Raw genomic sequence first — 27415 nt, forward strand, 5'->3', positions numbered from 1 at the left:
TGGTGCAAAAATGTTAAGCAAAACATGAAACATATTCCAAAAACATACGTAGTTGCAAAAACTAATACTGTTAAAATACAGTGGAGAATGTATTTCAATCTAAGTACCCAAATGATTTCCACATTCCACTTTATAATTGCCATACAAACATTTTAGAATGAAACTCATCAATAGTGATGTGGTCTTTAGATTTTTGTTCCCATAAACATAATTGCTAGCGATTGAGAGAATAATGTACGTTCCCAGAATATTTTTACAGAAAATCTGTTGAGAATGCACACATTTTTTTTTAATCTTTTTTTTTTTATCTTTTTTTTTTATAACAGATTAGTAACTATAACTGATCAATATGTTTGGATATTTGACTATGAAAGAGTAATGAGTGAGATATCAAGGTTTGTAAACTGCAAATCTACCACATGTATCAAATAAAAAAATAATTTTGAAAGCAATAGAGGTTTTTATTATCTTATATAAATATGGTGCTATTTTCTGTGTTGGTTTGCCAGCTGGGGCACACAGGTCCACAGTATATTTTCTAAAGGTCGATACATGGAAAAATTGGTGTTATCATTGTTTCATTCCAATATGTTTTTTTTAGCAACCCTTTGATTAAAACCATATTGCTACTGATAAAACCGGGATTAGGACTTTTGCATGCCCCTGTGCTAGTGAGATCAATTATGAACATTTTTTTCCATATATAATTCTTGGAAAATACTATTCTTTTAAAAAATATCCTGTGTTATTGTTTTTTATTACACAGAATATATTGCTGATTTTACTAACTTTGCTGAATCTAAGCCTTTGATCCATAGCCCCAAGTGTTAAACAAACATGCATTGTAACGTGTGTCCTTATGACCACCTTTGTTCAAAGCACATAGGGGCCTATTCTAGTAGCTTCGATAAGTGCGTTATTGACAGTTTTGCGCACTTCGAGAGTTTGCGTGTGTAGCTATTCAGAAAGCATTGATAATATGCCAAACTCACTGGAGACCTTCTTCCCGATTGATAGCACTCCCGCTCAGACAAACCGAGTGTGAGCACAAAACATGCTCAAACACACATTTTTAGAGAAATCGAACTATTGAGGTAGATTCGAGATTCACAGCGCGGCTTCAACTCACACTCTCATCTCACCATCTCATCTCAAGATGGGATCCACGATATGAATAAAGATTGAAGCCGGGTATCTCCGGAGTTGACACGCATTAATATCAGCTAAGGAGACCTCCTGCTTCAATCCTATGTAATAAAGTTAAATTTACAGACAGGTCCATTACGTTAGTGGCTAACCGTTAAGGTAATGAAGGGCTTAAATATCAGTGCCCCGTTTTTTTGGGATCGAGGAGGTGGCTTAAGGTTGGAGTAGCCGAGGGTAGGTGTTTAGGTCTACTGGGAAGAGTTAACCCCTTCTGCTACCACTCAGTAGACCTAAACACCCATCACGGACCAAATACCACCTTCACCCATGCCCTCTGCTCCCAATAAACATTAAAACACAATACAACAACCAATACATCCATTGATTGCCAGTTTGGTTACTTTTGCCTGCAATGGGAGCAAAGATAACCCAATAGCAATGAATGGGCACCCTACAAAACACCCTTCTACCCCCAACAACCTCCCCTCACCCCTCCCCACATACAGTACAGTAATGGGTAAAATTCCAATATACAGAGCTGGATAATAGCACATTTCCCTATTAAAAATAAAACATTACCCAGCCAGCATATAGTAAATTAAAGTTGTACTTACCCCTGCCAGGATTAAGGCCATCCTCATCTTTGTGCTCCTCGACCTCTGTGGGAGCAAGATTAAAATTTAAAAAATTACTACTGGCAACTAACCCCTTAATCACTTTAGTGGTTAGTAACCACTAGGGTAATTAAGGGATTAACCCCCCTACCACACATCTGGGAGGCCTAACTAACCTCCTGGTGCAATGACCCACTTCCTCTACCCTCATCACCACACATACAAATAGGCAAAAGCTCTAGTAGCCAAATATGTCTAATAGCATGTTTGCCCATTTGTTTTCCAAATAAAATAAATACACAATAAAATCAGATTGACATTACAGTCTCATACATGACACAGTAGCCAATAAACCCATTGATTGTCATTGTTGTAACCTGTGCCCACAATGGGAGCACAGATAGCAACAATGGCAATGAATGGACAACCTATTACATTAAAATACAATGAAATAAAAACATTTGCCAATAAATCCAATGATCCTCAGCAGTATGATGTGAAGAAGTCAATGATCCTCAGCAGCATGATGCGAAAAGTCCATGATCCTCAGTTGCTCGAAAGGAGGCCCCAGTGGTAAGTCTTTATTCTTCTCAAACAAGTCCAGAAGATGGGTTTCTGATGGCTTATTGGCGTCAAATTAGACGTGGTAGCCCTTATACAAGGCCTGTGACATCATATTTGACCAACAAATGGTACATCCACCAATTCAATTAGTGGATGTACCATGTGACGGCTTCTTTTTTTTTTAAAAATGATGTGATGTCATCTTGATGGGAGGGAAGCGAGCCAGATATCATATGCTTCCACTCCCAACGTCACTTGACTGGGACATTTAAACTTTGCCGAGATATCGGCACCCCATATCAGGGCCTGTAACTCGAGAAGAAGGGGTCCCAGAGGCTGAAATTAATTTGGTTCAGCTCCAGAGACCCCCTTATCAATAGTGTTATTGAAATAAAATAAAAAAAGTGTAATTTGCTTGTAAGAGCTGTGCAGGGATATGCAGCTTTCTCTTTGCAGCTCTTACAAACTGCAGACAGATCACAGAGAAGAACTTGGAAATAGACAGCGATAAAGGCACTGCTAACCCGAGCGGTATGACATTTTTCTACCTCATGGTATCTGACTTGCAATAACTCTTTCTGATTACTGTGAAAACACAAACCTCAGAAGCTACCTGAATTGGCTCCATAGCCTGTAACTAATGGATCTAAAAAGAAAAACAGTAGTTAAAAAGGCACAATCTATTAATACAAGGCGATTGTGTGATCAGATGTAGCCAGACTCAATGATTCTGCTGCAGAGGAAACCCACAGAATCCTGACCCGGCCACAGCTTTTACTTTTGCTTTTCTTCCAGGGCTCTGGGAATAGTAAACCGGGGTATATCTGTATGTAACATTAAAAATGACATTAACTTCATACATATCTTGAGTATTTAAGTAGACGTTGTAGTGTACTTTTGTATAAAACTGTCTGCCACCTTTGGTAGGACATGAATTAATAACCAATTAATTTCATTGGTTATTCTCACTCAATAAGCCATGGTTTAGTAGGCATAATATTGCTTCATAGAAATTCACCACCACAATGACATATTTACCAAAAATCAGGTCTTGTTTCAGATTCTTAATGACAACAGGTACTGTACACCATAATAAATGCAACAAAGTTAAAGATAAGTATTCTGTGACATATGAGTTAATGCATGCTGAACATAATTTGAAGAACAACAACCAGGTAGAATTTTTGTCAAATTTTAAATTAAGTTAAGTATCTAGCAAGATTCAGGGTAAAATGCATTAGTAGGTAAGTAGAACCTTCAGGTATTTGCATTAAGCATAAGGAAGTTCTGCATTAGATTGAGGTGCCTAGTGATTCTGTTAAAAAGTATGCAGAAACAGCTTGCAGTACTTACAGTACAGTAAATGCTAATGTGTTCAATAGGTTTTCCAGGAACTGAACATTTTTCTGCAGAGAAAAAATGGACAAATCAAAATAGATAAAATATTTCACTTGACACATTGTTTTTAATTCTGCTTCTATTAAATATTATCATTAGCTCTACTTTTTGTTTGTAATCACAATTAATGCATACAACTTTAATTTGAATTAGTTATTTCTGATATGTATTTGCATCACCACATAGGGCTTGTATCTAGTTTCCTAGATCTACAACATATTGAGACAGAGACAGCTGTTGTTCATGACAATTAATATGCTTCACATCTGTTCTTTATTCTTTCTGTTTGCTTTATTCTTATATGTAAATGTATTTTATTATTCCTTTCATTAAAAGTTGGAACGGATTGTAGAGCAAATAGTGTAGTGTTATTTCAAAACATAGTTAATTTAATTTGTTCATAAATTATATTGTCAAAATCTGAAGTGATTATATACTGATTGCCTTGTATATTAGGCAAATTAAAACTTGGTCAGTTGGCTAACCATTAGGAAAATGTTTAGTGAGGGCACTTTCCTTGTGTTAAACTTTATCTTTATTCATGTTATTAATTTTGTATGTGTGGTGAAAAATACCATATTTTAGAAAATGCAAAAATTGATTTCGGTTTCTTTAGATTATTTTATAATTCTTCAAGGCAGGCAAAAATGGTTAGGGACAACTTGTAGATAAGCCAGGTTCCACCATACATGCATTACATTTATGTCTCAACCCTTTTATGATTTTAGATGCTTTTTGTGAAGTTACACTATTACCGTATTATTGCTATGATCAACATGCATACTCAACTCATGCACCTAAACCTCTCCATCTCACTCTCCTAGAAAGAATGTGATATTTTTATTCTTTGCTCTAGTATATTTATTCTTCTCACTCCTTCATTAACCCGTCTTTTTTCATATATTCACTGCTTCTTTACTTTTATTTCCTCACTTTAGTGTTCCTTTCACATTGTCCAGTTGATGACGTCTTTGACGACACTCTAACTCCTACTACATCTCTTGTTCTCATGCAGCCATTTCCAGGCTTGTCTCTTTATTCCACTTTATTTTTAATTCCTTTGTTATATTTCTATGTTTCTCTTCCTTCTTTATTTCACTTATTTTCTCACATCACTCCTCCACTTGCTGTTCTTTAACTTATCATATTCATTCATATCACATTTCTCCTTTCATGCCTGTTTGTATTCCCCATCAATCATTCTTCAACCCCCCCCCCTTAATTTCTTTTTCTTCATATACATATCTTCTTTTTCTTCTGCTTCTTTTTACTTTTTTCCTTCTGCCTCTTCTTTTTTCTTCTTCTTGCTATTGCTTCATCTTTCTGCTGTCTTCTTTTTTCTCGCTCTTTTCTTTCTTATTTTTCTCTAGCTCTGTTATTATTATTGTGTGTGCACACAATACAGTAAGTAGAGGAATTGAGTTAAGTGAGTGGAATGAGGGAATAAACTTTGGCCTGTGGGCCATATGAGAATGAGCCTAAATAGAGGACCCAACCTGGTTGAAATGTTGTAGAATGGATGTGGGGAGGGGAAATTTGCAGTTGCCTGAAGGGAGATAAAAGGCAGCTGAGGCCAGTATATAGAGTGATTGGGAGAGGGTCCTATGGCCACCCCAACAATCAAAGCCATAGCCTTATAATTGTGTGTACGGCCTACGATAAGTAGAGGACTGGAGCAGAGTGAGATAATTGGTAAGATTGAGGGGGGGGGGGTAGGTGCAACCTGGAGGACAAGGGAATATACTTTGCCTGAGGAACTTATGGGTATGAGTCTGAATAGTGGGCCAAAAGGTGGAATTAAATCCTCTGGACTCATGAAGAGGAACTTACAGTATGAGCACACTCCCATGTTTCAAACAGTCCACAAACCTGCCTTTCCCCATAATCACTCCACACACAATGTTTCCACTGCAACTTGGAATTCTGGGTAATGACATGCAAATGATACTCACAATTCAATTTTGAGAACATTTGGTTAAAAGTGATCATAACATGGTCTCATTTGAAATACATCCTCAAAAAAACAGATTACTTGAGTTCAACACATGAATAGAAAGAAATTATCACAATGTGGCGCTCAAAAATAATTAATTTGTGCACTTAAATTAGTGAATCTGATAAATATCAGTGCAGTTAGTGCTCGTGAAAATTCAATGATACTATTTATACAAACGAAATGTTGAATGCAGCTGTAACTCAATGGTGGATTACTTTCTCAATCCCCTAAAGTTTAAAAAGTCCATAATTGTAAGGAAGCGCAAACGTATGGGAAAAAGAGAACAAATTCTCATAGTGCAGTATTGTCAAATGCAGATATGAATGTATCCTTCTTAATTCTTAAGAGTTGGATACTCACAAGTGTGAAGAGGTCTAAATACACGTAAAGGTATCTTTGGATGATAGATCATAGACCGCAATCTGGTTGGAGATGGCACCGGAATATGTACATCCACTTGTACCTTACATATAATGAGAAAGAGGACCGGACTTAGTGCAGACTATAATACTTTATATTGGTAAGTATAGGATGGTATACACTCACATGGTATAAGTATGGTACTGGCAATTTGATCAACGCGATCGACACCGGCATCTGTGACTTGGAGCTGTTTTCGTCTTCCTTGGTATGATTATTCCCTCCAAACACACACCTCACGGACTCTGGATGTTTCGTGTCAGCGGATCCAAGGGTTTCCGGTCGACTGCATGGAACATCACTCTACGCGTTTCACCATAGTTGGTTTCATCAGCTGATAACAGACGGAGCCGTGAGGTGTTTGGCGGGAAAAATCGTTTCACACATAGCTTCTCCATTTTGGCTTTATTTTTGTTAAATAAATCATGACTGTAACGATGCACGGAACACGCCCCCTGCGGCGTGTTCCTTCCTTACCTGTTTACTTCTGATCGCCGCCCTCTAGCTGCGAGTCAAGATCCTGTGTCTTTAAGGATTCTGAAGCAAGCAACGCCATCTTGCTTTCTGGCAAACCCTGCCCTCTTCCTCCTGACAGGAAGTAAGCCTCTCTTTGACTTTCTCTTTGCATTTAGTCTTTTGCTACCAGCCCTGGTGCCTGCTAGTACTCATCGCATACTGTTCCTGCCTGGACCTCCTTGGGACCTTTACTTATCTCCTGTGGATTCCGGAAGACTGGGACAGTCACTCTTATACTACTGAGGTTAGTTTATCGTCGGGTAGTGTAGGTACCTGCTTAGTAGGGTTCACCTTGATGTGGTAGAAGGCTTATAATTCCTTGGCCAATGGATTAGACTAAGAACCCTTATGTTATGTTTAGTTTCGCTGCACTTGCTGTTTCTGTCACTATGCCTTTAAGAAGTCTGGACGTTCTCCAAGAAGCAGTCCTTCTCTGGATGTTACCTTGTGCTCTGGACTCCATGTTCCATGTTTCCTGGTTTCTGTTTCCAGACTCCTGTGCTGAAGCATTGGCTTCCCGCAACCCCCGCGTTGGTGCCTTAGAGCGCGCGCACTCCCGCTCTGCTGTCAGAGCGTGCGCGCACGTGCAGCTGGATCACTTGTGTCTCTGAGCAGGCACTGCACCTCTGGACGCGTTGCGCATTCTCATGCGCGTGGCACGGTCACGTGACTGCGTGCGCCGATCCCCAGCTGTACGGCAACTTACTCCCTTCGTATCCCCTGCGGCCTCCCCACCTCGCTAGCGGGTCCTTCCCTTTCTTCCCTGCGCTTGTGAGGAGAGCACAAGCGTGACAATGACACTGTAATACAATGCAGAATGAATATGCACAGACACTCAATACTCCATCACGAAGAAGGAAGATACTGCTCACCTGTGGGACACCACTTCTCACAACCAGATCATTCCATAAATGATTTAAAAATCAAAATCCTCAATGGAATGTTTAAACGCACCCAAGAACGGAAAACATTTGAACTCAGAATGATAAGACTCTTTGACACCAAAAACAAAGGACTTAATGTGGACATGGGTTTTCTCACATCCTATCAATTGTTTGTAATTATCCTGCTTGCCTCTATTCTCGTCCACACTTTCTCTTCCCCCCCACCACAGCATCCCTCCCCCACCCCCTCCACACCTTTCCTTGTCACCCTCCCCTGGCTTCAAACACTTTTAACACCCTACCTTATCTACAGCACATATCTGTTTTTGTGTTTTTTATCCTCTCTACACTGTTTTAGCCATAGATTCCTGTGTATATCAGTATTGATGACCTGAAGAAGAGAGGAGAACTCTCGAAAGCTTGTCCTATGACACAAATTGTTAGTCCAATAAAAAAAAGGTATCACCTAATACTGAAGAACTCATTTATTCTGCACTATATATATATATATATATATATATATATATATATATATATGTATGTGTATGTGTATGTGTATGTGTATGTGTATGTGTATGTGTATGTGTATGTGTATGTGTATGTGTATGTGTATGTGTATGTGTATGTGTATGTGTATGTGTATGTGTATGTGTATGTGTATGTGTATGTGTATGTGTATGTGTATGTGTATGTGTATGTGTATGTGTATGTGTATGTGTATATGTGTGTGAGAAGAGAAGAAAACAAACAGGCGCACACCTAGTGTATTACCGTTATAAAATATATATTATATATATCAATCAAATGCCCACTCACAAAAGTACTGTAAAATCAATGTCAATGTGAATGGGCATTTGATTGATTTCATGTTCCTTTAATATATATTTTATAATGATAATACACTAGGTGTGCGCCTGTTTGTTTTCTCTTCACAGTATTGTGTTAGGGACTGGTGATCCCTTCAAAACGGGCTGCAGATACCAGGGTGTATTAATCATTGGAACAGGACTCTGTCTCTCTAAGTGGTTTTTTACATTTTTTATTCTATATTTTTTATAAATTATTCCTTTATAAAATATTCTTTTATTGGTATGTTTTTTGCAATATTATGCTTTAGTTATTATTGAGAATAGAAGTTTTTATCACATATGCCATCAGCAACAGTTATAATGCCCGCTAGGTTTTATTCAAATAGCCTATAGAAAAATAGTTCTTTATTATACCATCAGCTATATATTCAGGATATTTTATATGCGCTACTTCATATGTTATTTTTTGTTGTATATATATATATATATATATATATACACATTATAATGTTTACATGTATATTTAATTGTTTTCTAAAATCTACTCTGCTTTAGGAACCGCATACAGTTGGACTTCCTCAACATATTAAAATAGTAGAAGTTGGACCAAGAGATGGATTGCAAAATGAAAAGGTAAGTTTGCTAAGAACCCAAATAATTGTTTTCCATTTATAGATTGATATAATAAATATTAATAAATATCAATTGATCATTTAAGTTTTCACTTTGGGTGATGTTCTGTTTCTACTTTAATGCTTTTAGATGCAAAATTATGAAGTGCCAGTAAGGGTTACAGCACCCGTTCCAGCATTAACTCTGATTGTCTTTAATTTTAACTATGAAGTAAATGGGAATTAACATGCAATAATTGATAATTGTGAATCTATTAGCGTTAAAGTTGAAAGTAAACGATATGCACATTTGATCACGTTGTGCAGCTTGCAGGGCAAAAAAAAAAAAAGAAAACAAAATAATAATGTCCTCTTGAGACATTAAAACTCCCATCTACACCTTGAAGTGCAGCTTGTGGAGCATCAGAAAATATTGCTCACACACAGGATCCCTACAGTACCTACTCTGGTGATCAATAGAATCCAAAGATGAGGATTCTCATCATAGACTTCTGTACTACTCCATGTGCTGGAAGCTCCATCACTGACTCAGACTTCATCTTACCCCAGGGGATGACATCAGCCCCCACAGCAGAGGTTGAAGGTCACAACCAGCAATGTGGACAGCCTTCTGTACATGCTTAGTTTTCTGTATGTATTTATGTATGTGTAATTACTCATATACAGTATATATATATATATATATATATATATATATATATATATATATATATATATATATATATATATATATATATATACAGTGGTTGACAAATCACAAAAAAATCTACTCGCCACCTATTTCCAAACGTGTGCTGCTTGGGCCAATATTTACTCGCCCGGGGGATAAATCCACTCGCCCGGGGCGAGCAAATGTATAGGTTTGTCGAACACTATATATATATATATATATATATATATATATATATTCATACAACAGTAGAAATGAAAAGGTTGGTGCTCCAATTAACCCATATGTCTAACTAAATAGGTGATTAATATAATGTTAATAGAAGACTCATGAATGTTATTGTATAGACAAACCAATGTGAAAATGATTATTCAAGTGTTGCTTTCAAATATAACTACAATACATTTGAATAATGTGTGTGCTCTAAAATCTAATATCAGTGGGAGAGTTGGTTACTTAGTAGTTCATATTTCTCCACCATTAAGGACACTGTGGCAACTTCACATCTATTACCATCTCGCGTGAGATTTAACCTGTTGCTTTGATACAGTCAGTTGTGAATCAACTATTTTTTCTCACCTAGTGAGCATTGACTTTATTATATGGATTAAAGAACACAAGTTTTTGTTATTTTACCATGGAGTGTGCGCTTCTCAATTTTTCTTTTTAAACAATTATATATATATATATATATATATATATATATATATATATATATATACACAAAACACACAAAGAGAAAGTTGCTCAACACCTAGTATTAAAGGTTAAATCAAGCCCCCAAAATTAATACTGACTATAGAGGTAAAGTAAAATATAAACCCCAAATGAAGTCAATTAAAGAAATTATAGAGCTTGATGGTGCTAGGGGATAGGGACTACTATATAAAACACACAGTTGAAAAGGACAAAGACAATCCCCTTATTAGCACTCTAAATTACACCTAAAAAAAAAATTCTACCAATAAAGATTATATTGCAAGAACCAGATGCACTGCCAAATCAGAATAATAAACAAGATTTTATTAGAATTAACAGCAAAACACACTAACTTAAAAACATGAATATACTGATGACAGCCTAACAAAATATATGTACCAAAAAATATATTTAATAATAAGAGGACTGTTGATATAGTGAAGAAATTCTATGTTACCTCAAAAAAACTACAAAGTGTCTAAATAAATATAAATTATAACACAAAAATAGTTTGATATGATCCTAACTGGTAATACAAAATAATATAAGTCCCTACTGGCATGAATGCCTGCTATGGAGATATATAGCAGAAAATAGCACTGTTGATACGGTGAAGAAAATCTATGCAATATTATATTACCAAAAAAAATTAAGAGGGAGGGGAAAAGCACACAGGAATAATTATCATATCCTGGCTAGAAAAAGAAAAACAATGAAGACTGTTGCAGCAAACAGAATATATACCCATAAATGACATGCTAACAAACAGAGTCATACATATGAAAAATATAGCAGTGCAATAGCACTGCAAGGACAATTAATGCCCAGACAGCAAGGAGAGTTAATACTCAGCTGTAGCAGGATTGCATGAGGCATGTGCATGGAAAAAATAAAGAAAATCCAAAATGCTGCAAAAGATTCTTCACAAGTCCATACTATTGAAGATTACATGGGGGCTGTCAAGAAGTAAAACACTCATTGTTTTTCTTTTTCTGTGTGGGAATTGCTAGCCAGGATATGATAATTATTCCTGTGTGCTTTTCCCCTCCCTCTTAATTTTTTTTGGTAATATAATATTGCATAGATTTTCTTCACCGTATCAACAGTGCTATTTTCTGCTATATATCTCCCTAGCAGGCATTCATGCCAGTAGGGACTTATATTATTTTGTATTACCACTTAGGATCATATCAAACTATTTTTGTGTTATAATTTATATTTATTTAGACACTTTGTAGTTTTTTTGAGGTAACAGAATTTCTTCACTATATCAACAGTCCTCTTATTATTAAATATATTTTTTGGTACATATATTTTGTTAGGCTGTCATCAGTATATTCATGTTTTTAAGTTAGTGTGTTTTGCTGTTAATTCTAATAAAATCTTGTTTATTATTCTGATTTGGCAGTGCATCTGGTTCTTGCAATATAATCTCTATTGGTAGAAAAAATTTTTTAGGTGTAATTTAGAGTGCTAATAAGGGGATTGTCTTTGTCCTTTTCAACTGTGTGTTTTATAAATAAATATATATACACACCAATAGGGACCACATAGTATCTACACACACTTTTAGTTATGCTACAATCTCTCACATTTCCACACCTACCCACACCATTAATATTAACTCCCACTCCACACACACCTTTTGTAAAGCACTGTATACACTGTGGGCTCTCCATTCATTTATATTCACACAGATACACACACACATCTTACATCACTAACTTTTAGGAACCATTTAACACCTCTAGCCATAAATCACATCCACACACGGAGGGACAAGCGCAGATAACATTCCAAGAGACACTGTTTTTAAGTATACCCTTTGCTTGCTTCATTCATTGTAACATCGCTGCAAGAAGAGATCAGTGTATCTCGAAAGCTCGCACAAATAAAAGCATTTCGTTAGCCACAGAACGGTATTGTCTATTTATTTTTGATTATTGAAGCTCAGCTAACACGGTACTGATACACACACACACACACACACACACACATTGTGATGCCGACACCACATTGCAGTCTCTTTTGTCCCAAATGAGGCAGGAAACACTGTATTTCTGTATACTTGGGGTTTATTTACAGGGATAAATAATATGAACAGGCCCATCGTCCTTTTAAGAAAAACCAAATAATAAAATCAAATCCTATTTCCATTAGGAAAGCCAACTGACTTCTCAGCTCCAACCCTTACTAACCCGGCTGCCAGCTAAGCCAGTTGTCAGCCCTAAACATGCCCTAGCATAAGCAATAAGGTAACAGCAGTCTTTGTAAACAATAGAAAGGGCTGTGCTTATCTGTAAGTCCAACCGGCGATGTCACTGCTTCAGCACAGCTCTCTCAGCAGTGTCTCTCAGACTTCTTTTACCAGCCTCCATTAGCTGGGGAGCTCCTCTGTCTCATCCCTTCTCTGGGAAAAACTGTCTCACAGTGCCTTGCTGCTTCCATGCTTTAAAGGCACTTCCTGATTAATTAGCCAGCAGGTGACCAGCCAAGCCAGAGACGATTAACTCTATGAGAGCTGCAAAGTCATATAACTGCCCTATTCAGCCCCTAGAGGACAGCGATGGCACCACATATCCCTCCCCCCAGCGAAACATTATCTTGTGAGCGGCCTGTGCACTATTCCTGTGCACTATTCCTATGCACCCACCTCTTTGTCAGACATCGGCCGTTCCCTCCCCCACCCCCTTTTTTTTTCTTTTTTTTCTTGTCTTCCAATTTAGGCATTTTCTTTTTGGGGTAATTACAAGGCCATGTGGGCCTGAAGACTGGTACCTCACTATCTCCTTGTCTTGTGCCATCTGTGCGGTCTTTCTCCTCTTACGATCACGGGCACACTTCCGTCTCATTTGCGGCTGTCTCTTTACAGTGACTGCCCTCATGGCAAGGAATCCACTTTGGGTCCCCTGGGCACTGCAATATGACTGGATTCCCACTGTGCTTCTCCATAGCACCTTGGTCTTCCCATTCCGTGCCTTGTGGAAAGTAGACTGTAATACTGCAACGGTATTGTAGTCATTCTTCCTTGAGCGCCTCACTTGCCTAGGCAGTTTAAGCTTTATAATCTTATTTTCCAACTGAGCGGTGTCCCCAGTTCTCATAGTACCGTTGTCTTCACGGGCATTCGTTTCTGTGGGATACAGATGCTTGGGCTGGGCCAATACCTTTTTCTTCAACTTCAGCTGAGAAACCACCTGTTGGGCAGCAGTAGAGTCCAACATAGCCTCATGCTCAGTCTTTAGGGCCTCGAGTATCTCGTCCAGGTCACGCTTTTGTTTCTCTGCCACCTGGCGGTCAGCACGCTCCGACTCCAGGTCCTTCCTCAGGTCATGAAGCTGTCCTTCTGCATTTCTTTTTTCACTTAGTGTAGCTTCAAGTTCAGCTTCTTTGGCGTTGAGTCGCGACTCCACATCTGCCAGCTGGTTCAGCGCAAGGTTTTAATCTGTTTCTTTTCCTCTATTTCTGACCTGCAGCTGCCGGTGCTCCTCCCAGACCTTGTCCAGCTCCAGTTGCAGTCGGGCCCTCTCATTGGCCGTGTGGTCCAGCAGCTTGCGGGTATCGGCCATCTTGTTTTCATAGCGCAATGTCAGGCAAGCCACCTGACGGGCGGTCACCACCTCCCTCTTGGCGAGCTGTATTTGTCGCTCAGCAATCTGCGTCTGCAGCTCTTCAATTTGATCCTGCAAGTCCCTTCTCAGGGCCCTCACCTATTCACGGTGCTTGCTCTGGGCTTGCGTCAGCGCCTCCTTCATCTTTTGGAGCTCTGCAGTTTTAGTCGCTAGGACCGCCGCTGCTTCTGTTTTCCAGGCTGTTTTCCAGGCTTCTTGGCGTACTGACTCATGGAGATGGAGTTGCCTCTCTGCTTCTCCAGCTCTTGCTCCAGTCTCTGGACCTTCTCGCGCTCCCTCTCATATAGAGTCATCTGGCACCTAAGCTCCGCCCCCAGCGATGCTCTTGTGGTGCACAGTGTGGCCCTCAGCTCCTCATGCTGTTCTGTGGGGCCTTACTGGTTACTCAGCCATTCAAGTAGCACTCGCTGCTTCTCCTTGGTTGCTTGCAGACGTGTACGTAGCCCTTGCAGCTGGCTCTGCCATGGGTCCGCTGCTTGTGTGTGCTGCTCAAGAGAGACACGTTGCACCCTCTCTGGTTCGCTCAGCTCTCTGCACACGGTGGTAGCGGCAGCCTCTGTCATCTCTAGGCGTGTCGTCGTTCCCATGACTATTGCGCCAAACGCTCTGGGCTGTAGCTCATCTCGTGTCTGGTGTAGGGACATCGTCATCTGTTGCAAACTCTGCATTAACATAGCAACATTCTCATCATGGCTCCGCTGTAACTTCGGCTTTAAAGTAGCAATACTGGGCACACATTCTCTCTCATCATCACCGTCATAAAGCTGCCTGAAGGGACAGTCTCTGGTGTGTTTCCGCTTTTCACACCAAAAACATCCCGGGTGCGGTTCCTTTTGTGGGACCACGCCAGGATACTCATTCCTGAAAGGACATTGTTTTGTGTGGCCAGGCATATTACACATAAAACATATTGTATCCTCCATTTTCTACCTTCAGGTATATTCTTCACCTTGAACTACTGGAGGCACTATTTCATTTACACACAGCACTTGCTAGCTGCAAATTTACTCGCTTCAGAAAAAAATGGTTTTCTGCTTGAGTTCAGTACCTTTAAATCTTCTGACCCCTGGGTGCTATTGCATCCACACATCACACACTCTCTGTGCATGCTGTAAGCACAACTGGTCCTACACATTGGAACAAACTTTGCTTGCTTTCCACTTCAGTTGGGCGGCCATTTTAAATCCCCGCATTTATCTTCAAACCCACAGTTTCCACTGCTTCTTCCTTAGGGACTGCCCGCATTCTCCACCATATTGTGATGCCGACACCACATTGCAGTCTCTTTTGTCCCAAATGAGGCAGGAAACACTGTATTTCTATATACTTGGGGTTTATTTACAGGGATAAATAATATGAACAGGCCCACTGTCCTTTTAAGAAAAAACAAATAATAAAATCAAATCCTATTTCCATTAAGAAAGCTAACTGACTTCTCAGCTCCAACCCTTACTAACCCGGGTGCCAGCTAAGCCAGTTGTCAGCCCAAAACATGCCCTAGCATAAGCAATAAGGTAACAGCAGTCTTTGTAAACAATAGAAAGGGATGTGCTTATCTGTAAGTCCAACCGGCGATGTCACTGCTTCAGCACAGCTCTCTCAGCAGTGTCTCTCAGACTTCTTTTACCAGCCTCCATTAGCTGGGGAGCTCCTCTGTCTCATCCCTTCTCTGGGAAAACTGTCTCACGGTGCCTTGCTGCTTCCATGCTTTTAAGGCACTTCCTGATTAATTAGCCAGCAGGTGACCAGCCAAGCCAGAGAGGATTAACTCTATGAGAGCTGCAAAGTCATATAACTGCCCTATTCAGCCCCTAGAGGACAGCGATGGCACCACAATATATATATATATATATATTCTAATAATGGTGGGTGAAAAAGGCAAATGCTCAGCTATTCACACGGCTTTAGAAGCACTGTATTCTAGGTGGTAATGGTGAAAGGCATGGTTGCAGACCTGTCTAAAACGTGAATGTGCTCACAAGTGATATTCTTTATTGGCTATACTGTATGCTAACGGTGCTACGGTGAAGATTTGTTGTCGCCTTTTTCACCCACCATAACTTAAAATGTGTCAAAAAAAGCCAGTCCAACCACTGATGAGACCCAAAAGGTCGAAACAGCTGTCTGTGTGTGGTTTGACTATCTTTTTATCTAATCCCATGCTGTGCTTTAAAGATATGTGAACACCAGATCATTTGCTTATACAGGTTTCCTGTAAAAATGGATTTCATCCGAAGGTCTAGGGACATGCAAAGGGCGATCCGTCCTTCCAGATCTGTGGGTAGGGCCCTGTACGTTAATTCGTCCTTCAGCCTCTCCCCAATGCCCTAACGGAAAACAGCCTTCAAAGCACCCTCGTTCCAATCGGTCTCTGCTGCCAGGGTCCTAAATGCAATAGCATATTGTCCCATGGTGCGATAGCCTTGTTTTAACTGTAGTAGTGCAAATTCAGCAGAAGCCGCACGGCCGGGGGTGTCAAAGATTGTCCGGAAGGTCTGTATTAAGGCGACAGAATCATCCAACAAAGGGAAACCCTTTTCATAAAGAGGTGACACCCAAGCTAATGCTTCATCCGTGAGGAGCGAGAAGATATATCCACTTGAGAGCAGTGGGTAGAGAAGGATGATGGTTGTGGGTCGAAGTGCACCTGGCTCTGGTTCAAGAATCCTCTGCAAGCTGAGGGAAGCCCTCCATAGCGGAAAGGAGTCGAGATCCGGGGTTCTTTTCAGACCACAGATACTGGTGCAGTGTGACTGCACAGGGTCTGCAGTGTAGCGGAGATTGAATCCAGTTTCTGATCCAGCATAGTTAGATGGGTAGAACGGTGTTCAGTACCTCTGCGGGGTCCATTGCATGGCTCGTGCAATGTGTAACGTTGCTGACTACAAACAGGTAACAGACCCGCAGGGCAGAGGTAGGGAGTAATACACTGACCTTGGCCTGGGATCAGAGGCCTGGTATGCAAGGGTAATCAGGTACATTCCGGGGTCGAGGCAGGCAGTAGGCAAAACAAAGGCAATGGGGAGCTCAGACAGGACATATATATATATATATATATATATATATATATATATATATATATATATATATATATATATATATATTCTGTTACCATCCAGCAGGGCAGCAGAACAGCAAAGTGAAGCAGCGCTCAGAGGTAAGTAATCAAAACAATGTATTGAAACAGATACAAAGTTCTGACGTTTCAATCCACAGAGGGATCTTCTTCCTGGTGGTGTGCCGATCCCACTGGGGATGGAAACATTGGAACATTGTGTCTGTTTCAATACATTGTTTTGATTACTTACCTCTGAGTGCTGCCTCTCTTTGCTGTCATGCTGCCCTGTTGGATGGTAATGTACTCTTTACATTACTTATGGGACAAGTATCAGGTTTTTTTTTAATAGCTACATTGGAGTACTTGCTGTTTCTTTTCTCTCTCTTTTTATCTCTCTCTTTTTATCTCTCTCTTTTTATCTCTCTCTCTCTCTCTCTCTCTCTCTCTCTCTCTCTCTCTCTCTCTCTCTCTCTCTCTCTCTCTCTCTCTCTCTCTCTCTCTCTCTCTCTCTCTCTCTCTCTCTATATATATATATATATATATATATATATATATATGTGTAGAGGTATCAGTACCGTGTTAGCCGAACTTCAATAATCAAAAAATAAATAGATGATACCGTTCTGTGGCTAACGAAATGCTTTTATTTGTGCGAGATGTCTGTGCATAATAAAAGATCTGCAACCCATGCTGACAGAGGATGCGACATTAAAAGAAATCTTTCCCAAACCTCCCATTCTTGCATTCCGGCAACCACCAAACCTCAAACAGAAATTAGTCAGCAGAAAACTTCACAACGATTTTAAAGACATGGATAATGACACAAAACCGTGCAACAACAAACGCTGCAAACTCTGCAAACATATTTGCCAAGATCCCACAGCCAGTCACAACCATAGAACATTCAATGTTAAAGGATCATACAGCTGCACATCCAGGAATATAGAGTATATAATACAGTGCAACAAATGTGACCAAGGTTGCTACATTGGGGAAACCAGCCAAAAACTATGAGGAAGAATGAATATGCACAGACACTCTATACTCCATCACGAAGAAGGAAGATACTGCTCACCTGTGGGACATCACTTCTCACAACCAGATCATTCCATAAATTATTTAAAAATCACAATCCTCATTGGAATGTTTAAACGCACCCAAGAACGGAAAACATTTGAACTCAGAATGATAAGACTCTTTGACACCAAAACCAAAGGACTTAATGCGGACATGGGTTTTCTCACACCCTATCAAAATTGTTTGTAATTATCCTGCTTGCCTCAATTCTTATCAACACTTTCTCCCCCCCCCCCAGCATCCCTTCCCCTCCCCACCTTGCTTTGGCACTGTCCCCTGGCTTCAAACTCTTTTAACACCCCACCTTATCTACAGTACATATCTGTTTTGTTTTTTCCTCTCTTTACACAGTTTTAGCCATTGAATCCTTTGTATATCAGTATTGCAGACCTGAAGAAGACAGGATAACTCTCGAAAGCTTGTCCTATGACACAAATTGTTAGTCCAATAAAAACGGTATCACCTAATACTGAAGAACTCATTTATTCTGCACTATCGCAACTGGACTAACACGGCTATTTTCTGCTTTATTCATGATGGAAGATACGCCATATAGCCGTATGAAAAAGACCCTGACCAAACTGATTACAAAGGAATCACAACTAATCAGCGACATCTACTTCCTATCAGAATGCAAGAGAAGGAACTGGATACCAAATGGGCTGAAGATCAAAAACCCACTTGCAACAACACACAATTCCCATTTCGCTGAAGAACAATGCAAACGCCTCAGTGAGAAACTGAGAAACACCCTGATCCATCAACTATATGGAAAAAAACAGGAATTAGAACGGCAAAAATGCACAATACTCTAAACCCTGCAATTGCAAAGCAGTGCAAATACCAACAAACTAGAAAAAGATATTCAAACTCTGCACAAGAGACTGCAGCGGAACTTAATCAAGAAGAAACAGAAGAAACTACAACTCCTTTCTCATTATGACAGCAGACCATGGACACAACATAAGGGATTTCAAACCAACAAAAAGCAGGACAACTACTTAGAACTAGAAACCAGAACTGACTTGTCAAGACAGGTACACAAACTCAAGGGCTTGAAAAAGCATACTCGCGAAACACGCAGTCACGTGCACGCGCAGAGCCCTCGATTACAGACGCTGACTCTATGCAACTAGAGGAAGTCAGCATGGCTCGGCTGCGGCACATATACGGGCTCTAAATAGACCTGATGGTCTTGTGAGCCGTCATAAGGGAACGATCTATTTATCTGGCACAATACTATTTATATATGAGGGAGTACTATTCTGCTATTATCCGATCACTACATTGAGTTAAAGGATTTTACCTCACCAGCTAACAGTACCCTATCCAGCAATTAACATCTGGACTACAGTAGCGACATTGTTTATTGCAGAAAAAGCCGCCGGCTACATGTGTCTGGGAAGCGGGTAGCCGCGGCGCGTGGCGGCGCACTGTGACGTCACAGTAACATGCGCGCCCGTCTTCCCCGTCTTCCCCGGCTTCCCCAGGCTTCCCCGACACCCCTGGAGATCAAATGAAGGTAAGCGGGGGTGCGGGGAAGCAGAGGGGCAGAGCAGGAGCCGGGTACGGGGTCGAGAAGGGGGGTAAATTGCGCGCGAAGTGGAGGGGGGGTGCGTGGGGGAAACGCGGCGGCGCGCGGTTGTTACTGGCGGCAGCTGGGGTAGATCTCGGCGTGCCGTCGTGATTTAGTGCAATAAACAATGTCGGTGCTGTACCAGTTCCTCACCATATATGGAGGAGTGCTGCACCAATTAGGAAAAGGTTTTCAATTATTAACCTGTTAACTGGTCCTATAAGGTGCAGCATTTAGCAGTTACTCCTAATCTGTGTATATAGGAGTTTCAGCAGTGCCTTCACCCCTATCAGTAATTATATCCTGAGTACTAGTGTCAACTTGGGACCTGCATAATCCAGATCCACTGTTCACACGTTATAGCACATTGTCTATCCCTTTTACTCACGCACTTACTTACTTACTTGGCGTTAGTAATAATATTTGGTGTAACTGACTGCAGTATCAAGCAGTATCAAGCAGCACAGTGATAGGTTCTGTATATCTGTGCACCAAATTAGCACTCAATTACTGTGGCATTACATGTATGGTCATTATTATCGTTCTTACACAACACCAAACTCTAGCCAATCGCTCTATACGAAGGTTACTAGGGCCAGTGAGTTCACCAACACTGGACTTTAATATCCTATTGACACTCCTCTGGAGAACTTACCCCAAGAGTCTATAAAACACTTGGTATTATTTAATACATGTTTTAAACCCCATTGTTTTAACCTAGTTTTTGAATAAATATGTTTTAACTCATTCATCATCTCACTTAGGAAGAGAGTGCTATATAGGGGTTCTGTGTGTCTTCAGTATTACTCTTAGTCGAGAATATATCAGTAGAGAGATGAAGAGTATGTCAGTATTGCTTGACCTGAAGAAGAGAGGATAACTCTCGAAAGCTTGTCCTATGACATAAATTGTTAGTCCAATAAAAAAAGTATCACCTAATACTGAAGAACTCATTTATTCTGCACTATCGCAACTGGACTAACACGGCTATTTTCTGCTATATATATATATATATATATATATATATATATATATATATATATATATATATATATACCACACAGAGGATCGAAAGAGCCATCCAGAGCTAAAGAATAAATAAATATAAAATAAATCATCCATCTTTCTGTATATGGGTTAAACCAAACCAAATGTCAATGGGTGTATTAATTTATCTGTCTTTTTCTCTCTCTGTGTCCATAAATATTATAAAATACACATCCATTTCAAGAAGAGTATTGGGGCACTGGTGAGCTCATCTATTTTTCATTTGGTATTAAAAAAAATGTAGTGTTTAAAATCTGAATCTTGATACAAGGGCCACATTATTGTAATCCTTTCATTACTAAAGGTGCATGCAACTTGTTGAGAAATGTGTTATATGTTCATTTTACAGAGCATGGGCTATGTAGAATGAACATTTTCAATATGTATTTATAAAAGAACAATAACTGTATGTTTTCCATTTTTGATGACATACTACTGCTTTAGATGCTTTTGACCTTGGGAACCAAAATTCATAATATGTATAGGAAAAAATGCTTGAAAAAAATAATGTAAGATTTTTTCCACAGGCATTTGTACCAACCAATGTGAAAATTGAGTTAATCAATCGCCTTTCTGAAGCAGGCTTACCAGTTATAGAGGTGACCAGCTTTGTTTCTTCAAAATGGGTTCCCCAGGTAAGATCTATATACTTGTTTTTTATTAATTCTGTTTTTTGAATGATTAAGATGCTTTGAAAAAAAAGGTACACATTTACTAAGTGGTGTTATATTATTTATTAAACACACCATTCAGCAGTGGAAGGCACGTTACGGATAATTCACTTGAATGAGCAAAAAGATTTTTCAAAGCTTACTGTCTGGTGGATAAGCATTGCTTATTAAATCTGGGCCCATGTACCTGTATGCTTAAAAATGTATAAAGACAAGGGGAAAAAAGGAATTTGAACCAAAAATTCCATTCTTTTAAATAATTTTCATTTTTAATTAGGACACATATTTTCTGTTATAATGAGCTACATTCGCATATATGTATAAAATAGTATCATAGTGATATTGGTCCAATTGCTCAATGTAGTACATAGAGATGCAGCCACCAGTGAATCCTGGAGTGGCTACCAGCACCCCCTATGGAGGTAAGTGTCACGGTGGAACAGAACTTATCAACACAAAATCACTGGGAACTGATTGGAGCAAGACAGCGATAAAATAAACCTGTAAGTTTATTTCTTTTCAGAATAACACACACAGTAAAACGCATAACATGGGATAAAAACACTTACAAAATGGTATAGGGTGAAATATCCCGACGCAGGGATAGCAGTTCAGCCTTGAATTCAGAACATCATGAACAGCACAGGGATGAGGCTGCAGGCACCTTTTAAAGCTAAGGGACCTGGTTTTTAACATGGGCCTCATCGGATTGGCAATGAATTATCTTGCACCTATCAGACATTTCCAGGTAATGTGGGAAATGGTCGTAAGGCCAGCCCAGGTAACTCTGAGCATGCTCAGTGAGCAGCTTGGTAGCACTGCTTAGTAGAAAGGGCCCAGAATATCTGGAGTCCGAACATCTGGCTGAAGTGTCAGTGGACTGTCAAAGATTTGTCTCAGGGTGTCACCTTTGACGAGTCAAATGGTTATAACCTAGTTGCATATTCAATGGGGTGAGTCATAGCCCTTTGATCAGCATATTGTCTCACCTCTGGTGTTACTTGTTCACAGGGGTCGGGAAGTGTAGGACATCACAAAAGGACTTTAAGTGTTCTCCCCTTGCATACACTTAACCCATCAAAGCTCCATTTGGGGAGCTCTGCCCAATATTATAACTTATAGCAAAAACATTGACAAGTTCTTAAATATGTTTTCCAGTGAAGGAATCGCATTTTAGGGCAGGGAACACATGATTATACACCCAATACAGTTAACCTTTTCCTTCCCAAGATGATTTAGGGGAAACACCATTTAAAACCCATTGCAGCTGGGAAATTCAGCTGCAATCTGGGACAAATACAGATGGTGAAGACTAATGCAAGTTATTACACACCGTTTACACATTAACCCCTTCAGTCCCAACACTATTTAGGGGCTCGATCGTCACAGTGAGTACCTCTGGAAGCTAGGGGTTCTCGGAGCTGAAATTCATGGGGTTCAGCTCCGGAGAGCCCCTGCTTCAATCCTGTATTTAAATCATTTTTAGATGAAGAAGAAAAACCGGCTTGGATTGCCTCTTTAATGAATATGATTCCATTTTTCAGTTGTTTAATTTTATGTTTAACGCCTTTATCCTAGTGTCTTCCATAGTCAGGAAGCATGACTGATTAACATTTTTATTATGCACATGATAAGCTATTTTGTGCTAAAGACTTTTATTGGGAATATTTGTAGGAAATTTTCATTTAAAATAAAAGACAACACACAGATATTTTTGATTAACCCATATAGCTATCTGTTCTCCAGAAATCACCTGACTAACAGCTGTTGATTATTTTTATGCATGTATAGTAGGGTTTTCTTAATTCGTGTTCTTTGTGTTGCTTATGCCATATAATACTTACAACTGATCTTTACAAACTAATTTTTAAACTACTGTATTTAAGAAGGTGAAAGTCACTGAAGTAGGATAAGTAGGACCTGACTGAATGTAAATGAATAAAATATTGTTTTTTGCTATGCTGGTCAGGGGCTAGACCAGTAAGTAGATATTGTGAACAAGTTGCCAAAATCCGTGATTTAATTTGTATACAGATGCAGCGGCCATTAACCAATCATGTCTCTGAGCCATTTTCGCAATATCTGCTGTATTCCACGCGGGATTCACTCGTTATTCTTCCGTGAACACTACTGTGAATGCTACCAATCACACCTGTGTTTATTGTTGTTGATTTCTTTGAATTACCTGGATTTTGATTTGTTTGGTGCAGTTCTTCGCGTATCCGACAGATGGCAAAAATGAATTTTCCTTTGCACTATGCAGTGGATAGTAGAGTTATTTACTGAAGTCAATTTGCAGGTTTTTAAAAAACAGATAAAAACAGGGTTTAATACAGACGCTGAAGACGTTATCAAATGTAGGCATTTTCATAATTTAAGTATCTAAACACAATGTTTTGTACATTATTCTCAATTGCTATGCCTGCACAATTGCTGAATAGACATACACTCAACATCAGGTCAAGTCCTTATAGTACACTGAACTGTAGTTATGCATTTTTAATATTTTCTGCAATTAATGCTGGAACAGATAAGAAGGTGACTTCAGCTGAGATATATTATTATTATATCATTGAAAACTATGATTCACATTTTCAACTAACCATCATTGGTGGAAGCATTTGATAAGGCAAACTTTAACTAAAAAGCCCCTTCTCAGGGAGATAGCAGGGGTTATTGGTCTGTGCTCCCAGCTTTTGCCGGTATGTTTTCTCATGGTGACTTCAAAAGGAGAAAGGTCGTGTTTAATCCATTTAAGATTCATATTTCCCAAACCTGTAATGTACCAAATCTGGCTTGCCAATACTATTGCAATAACGGGCTGACCATCACTCAAAACCTGGCGAACTGCAATCTTTGCTATCTCGCACGCCTGATTACCAGCTTCAGCAGGCACGTGTCAACTATAATGCAGACTACATGAGTGACTCCAGCATGTACGCACAATACACTTTTGTCATTGGCTCATCTCCACCCGGTAAGCAAAGTTTATAATGAAGTTAAATATAATGTACTATACACTATACAGTATTAACTTTATTTATTATTGAAGTGTTTTACTTTATACTTTTTACCATATATGTTTTGTCAATGTGATTAGCATTGGGCTGTCTCTTGCATTGGGCTGTCTCTTGTTATATACAATTGCCACGCTCAGTAGCTCTCTTGTTGACATAAATATATATTCATGATGTGGTGGGTGTGGGAGTTTGAGCTAGCTGGGAATGTGTGTTAACTTTTATTCCCAATGACACTACAGTAGTGTATGCCTGCCATATCAATGCTTGTACACATGAACACTAAAGCACGACTTGACGCATGCGCACTACCGGAAATAATAGTATCATTTTTTTTCCAGAAAAGAAGCTTTGAAGTCAAAAGATAAGGTTGAAGTTTGATGGAACTCTAACATCGCTTTTTTAAACCGTTGCCTTTTTTACTTTTATACAGTTAGTATTGCCAGCTTCACGCTTTAAAAACTTTGCCACGCTATTATTTTGGACAACACACTATGCACTGTTCAGTACAGTAGTATGTGATCGATTCAATTACATGTCAAAGCCTGTACTAAAATTTCACAACAAGATGTTTCTTGCTTTTATTCCACTTCCTGGTTAATGGAAAACAATATGTGATGCATTTTGTTCATATTTTATCAATTGTAATAGTTATAAAATGTACATTTCCTGGTTCCACATGCATGCGCATTGTGATTCAAACATAGAAATCTAACAGGAAAAAAAAATGTAAGTGACAATTTTACTTTTCTTGAGAAGGAGAGAATAATTGTGAGCTTTAAACAAAACCTTACAGTGGTGTGAAAAAGAAAGTACACCCTCTTTGAATTCTATGGGTTTACATATCAGGACATAACAAATCATCTGTTCCTTAGCAGGTCTTAAAATGAAGTAAATACAACCTCAGATGAACAACAACACATGACATATTACACCGTGTCATGATTTATTTAACAAAAATAAAGCAAAATGGAGAAGCTATGTGTGAAAAACTAAGTACACCCTTTCTGCTTCCATAGGAATTAAGATGCTAACAACCTTTCTTATATGATCCTTCAGCGCTTGCCTCACCAGTTCTATGAGTTTCAAATCTTGTGATCTGTCATGGGAAGCACCAGCCATTTTGAAGAAGAAAAAGACAAGATTGTAAATTTTGAAGAAAAGGCAACATCATATTTTTGTATTATTCTTTTTCCTTTATTATTCTTTATTATCAAATACAAAATGTAATTCTTTAAATATACTTTTTGGTATATTCATGTTTTAACTGTCTATACACTTACAGTAATATTATACCTAACGTTCTAAAGGTATTTAAATATATAAAAATGTGTCATTGATGTACTGTACAAAATACAGTATGTACAAAATACTATATAAATCTAGAAAATAAAGGTGTTTTTACTATCTAGATACATTCACAGCAGTACTGTACTACTGTCTAGCAGATATCTAGCAGACTCCGTGCACTGTATTTTACTGTACAGTGATTTAATTAGGAACATAATGATACGTATGTGCAGAAATGTCATGACACGCACATGCGTTTCAAGAAGGTTCCAATTTGCCATTCACACATGCGCAGAAATGTGATGACACGCATATGCGTTTCAACAAGGTTCCAATTTGCTATACACGTGCGTAATAAACATTTTACATCCGGAAGAAGAGGTGACAATGTATTTTTGTATTATTATTTTTTCCTTTATTATCCTGTACAAAGAAACATTTTCATTTTTTAAATATACTTTTTGGTGTGTTCATGTTTTTACTGTCTACACACTTACAGTAGTACTATACCTAAAGTTCTAAAGGCATTTAAATATATAAAAATGTGTAACTCACAACAAACGACCTAAATAAACTCCCTACAAGTGCTAACCTAAACCAAACAATGTGAGGTGCAATTAAACTAAATAAGGGTAATAATGTGAAACATTGCATGTGAAGTGAACCAGTGAAATGTGATAAGAACAATTAACTGGACGAGAAGAGCTGCCAAGGGGAACCCCATAAAACAGATACTCCCAGGACCTGTTGGACAAATGCAACAAACACAAAATATGCGTTCCTCGGCGCTATAAAATTGACATAAGTCCAAAATACCGTAGTCCAAATGTCAGTCCATAAATACTGGACAGTCTCCAGATTCAGATGTTGGATGCTTCAAGGTAAGCCTTTGACAAATGGAAGTGTCCTTGTAGGGTATCTCTGTAGGTTGTCCTGGGAAATAAATAAAGGACACACCAATTGCGCAGTATCTAAAACTACTACACTTATCTAAAACTTAAAAATACCCAACTTACAAGAAATCAATCTTGCTCAGGCAGGGGATAGAATCTGTGCTTGTGCCACATCTTCACCTCAATCATTCACGGACCCCATGTGGTCTGAACGGATGGTTCCCCTCTAGCTGGTACTCGGGGCTCACGGTACTCCAGGGAGGAGGAGCTTAGTGTCGTACGTCCCTGTCCTGCCACCGTAGACACCCGATGCCAAAAGAGAGACGCTTGTCACTGACGTCACCACCAGCGAGCCACGAGAGTTCACGTGCACGCTGTGTAGTTGGTCTCCGGTCACTTCGGGTAGGATACAGATTGCGGACGGCATTCGTGAGTTGATCAGTCACCACAGCCACATTGTACACTGGCGACACACTTTATTCGAGCTCGGCTAGTCCCACGAATTCGGGTATACCCGGGTGTATTGAGGTTTGTGACTGTTTTCTTCCCGAGTGCATTGGGTTATTTTCTAAGCAGGGATTGAAGCATTTTATTCCCGCTGGCTGCAATACTGCACAGTACATATATATATACTGCATTACAATTCATGAATTTATGCCATCTGGTAGACACGCGAAGCATTGCAGCCTATTAAAAACACAGTTTAGGTAGCGCTAACTATATGGATAATCAATCCCTAAATTAGGGGGCTGCCCTTATACTAAAAACTGACCCCCTGGTCAGATAACAAAAAGGAAAAAAAAGGA

The 27415-nt window shown here is 39.2% G+C and overlaps 1 protein-coding gene across 1 annotated transcript in view; it reads left to right on the top strand.

Moving 5' to 3' along the window:
• Positions 1-27415, top strand: part of HMGCLL1 (3-hydroxy-3-methylglutaryl-CoA lyase like 1) — a 214200-nt gene that overhangs the window by 29594 nt on the left and 157191 nt on the right. The window contains exons 3-4 of the mRNA XM_075594829.1: positions 8903-8980; positions 21266-21373. Of these exons, the coding sequence (XP_075450944.1) occupies positions 8903-8980; positions 21266-21373 (186 nt within the window). The remainder of the gene's footprint in view (positions 1-8902; positions 8981-21265; positions 21374-27415) is intronic.

The sequence above is a fragment of the Ascaphus truei genome, chromosome 4 (genome assembly GCF_040206685.1).
Source record: "Ascaphus truei isolate aAscTru1 chromosome 4, aAscTru1.hap1, whole genome shotgun sequence".
In the NCBI taxonomy this organism is placed as follows: domain Eukaryota; kingdom Metazoa; phylum Chordata; class Amphibia; order Anura; family Ascaphidae; genus Ascaphus; species Ascaphus truei.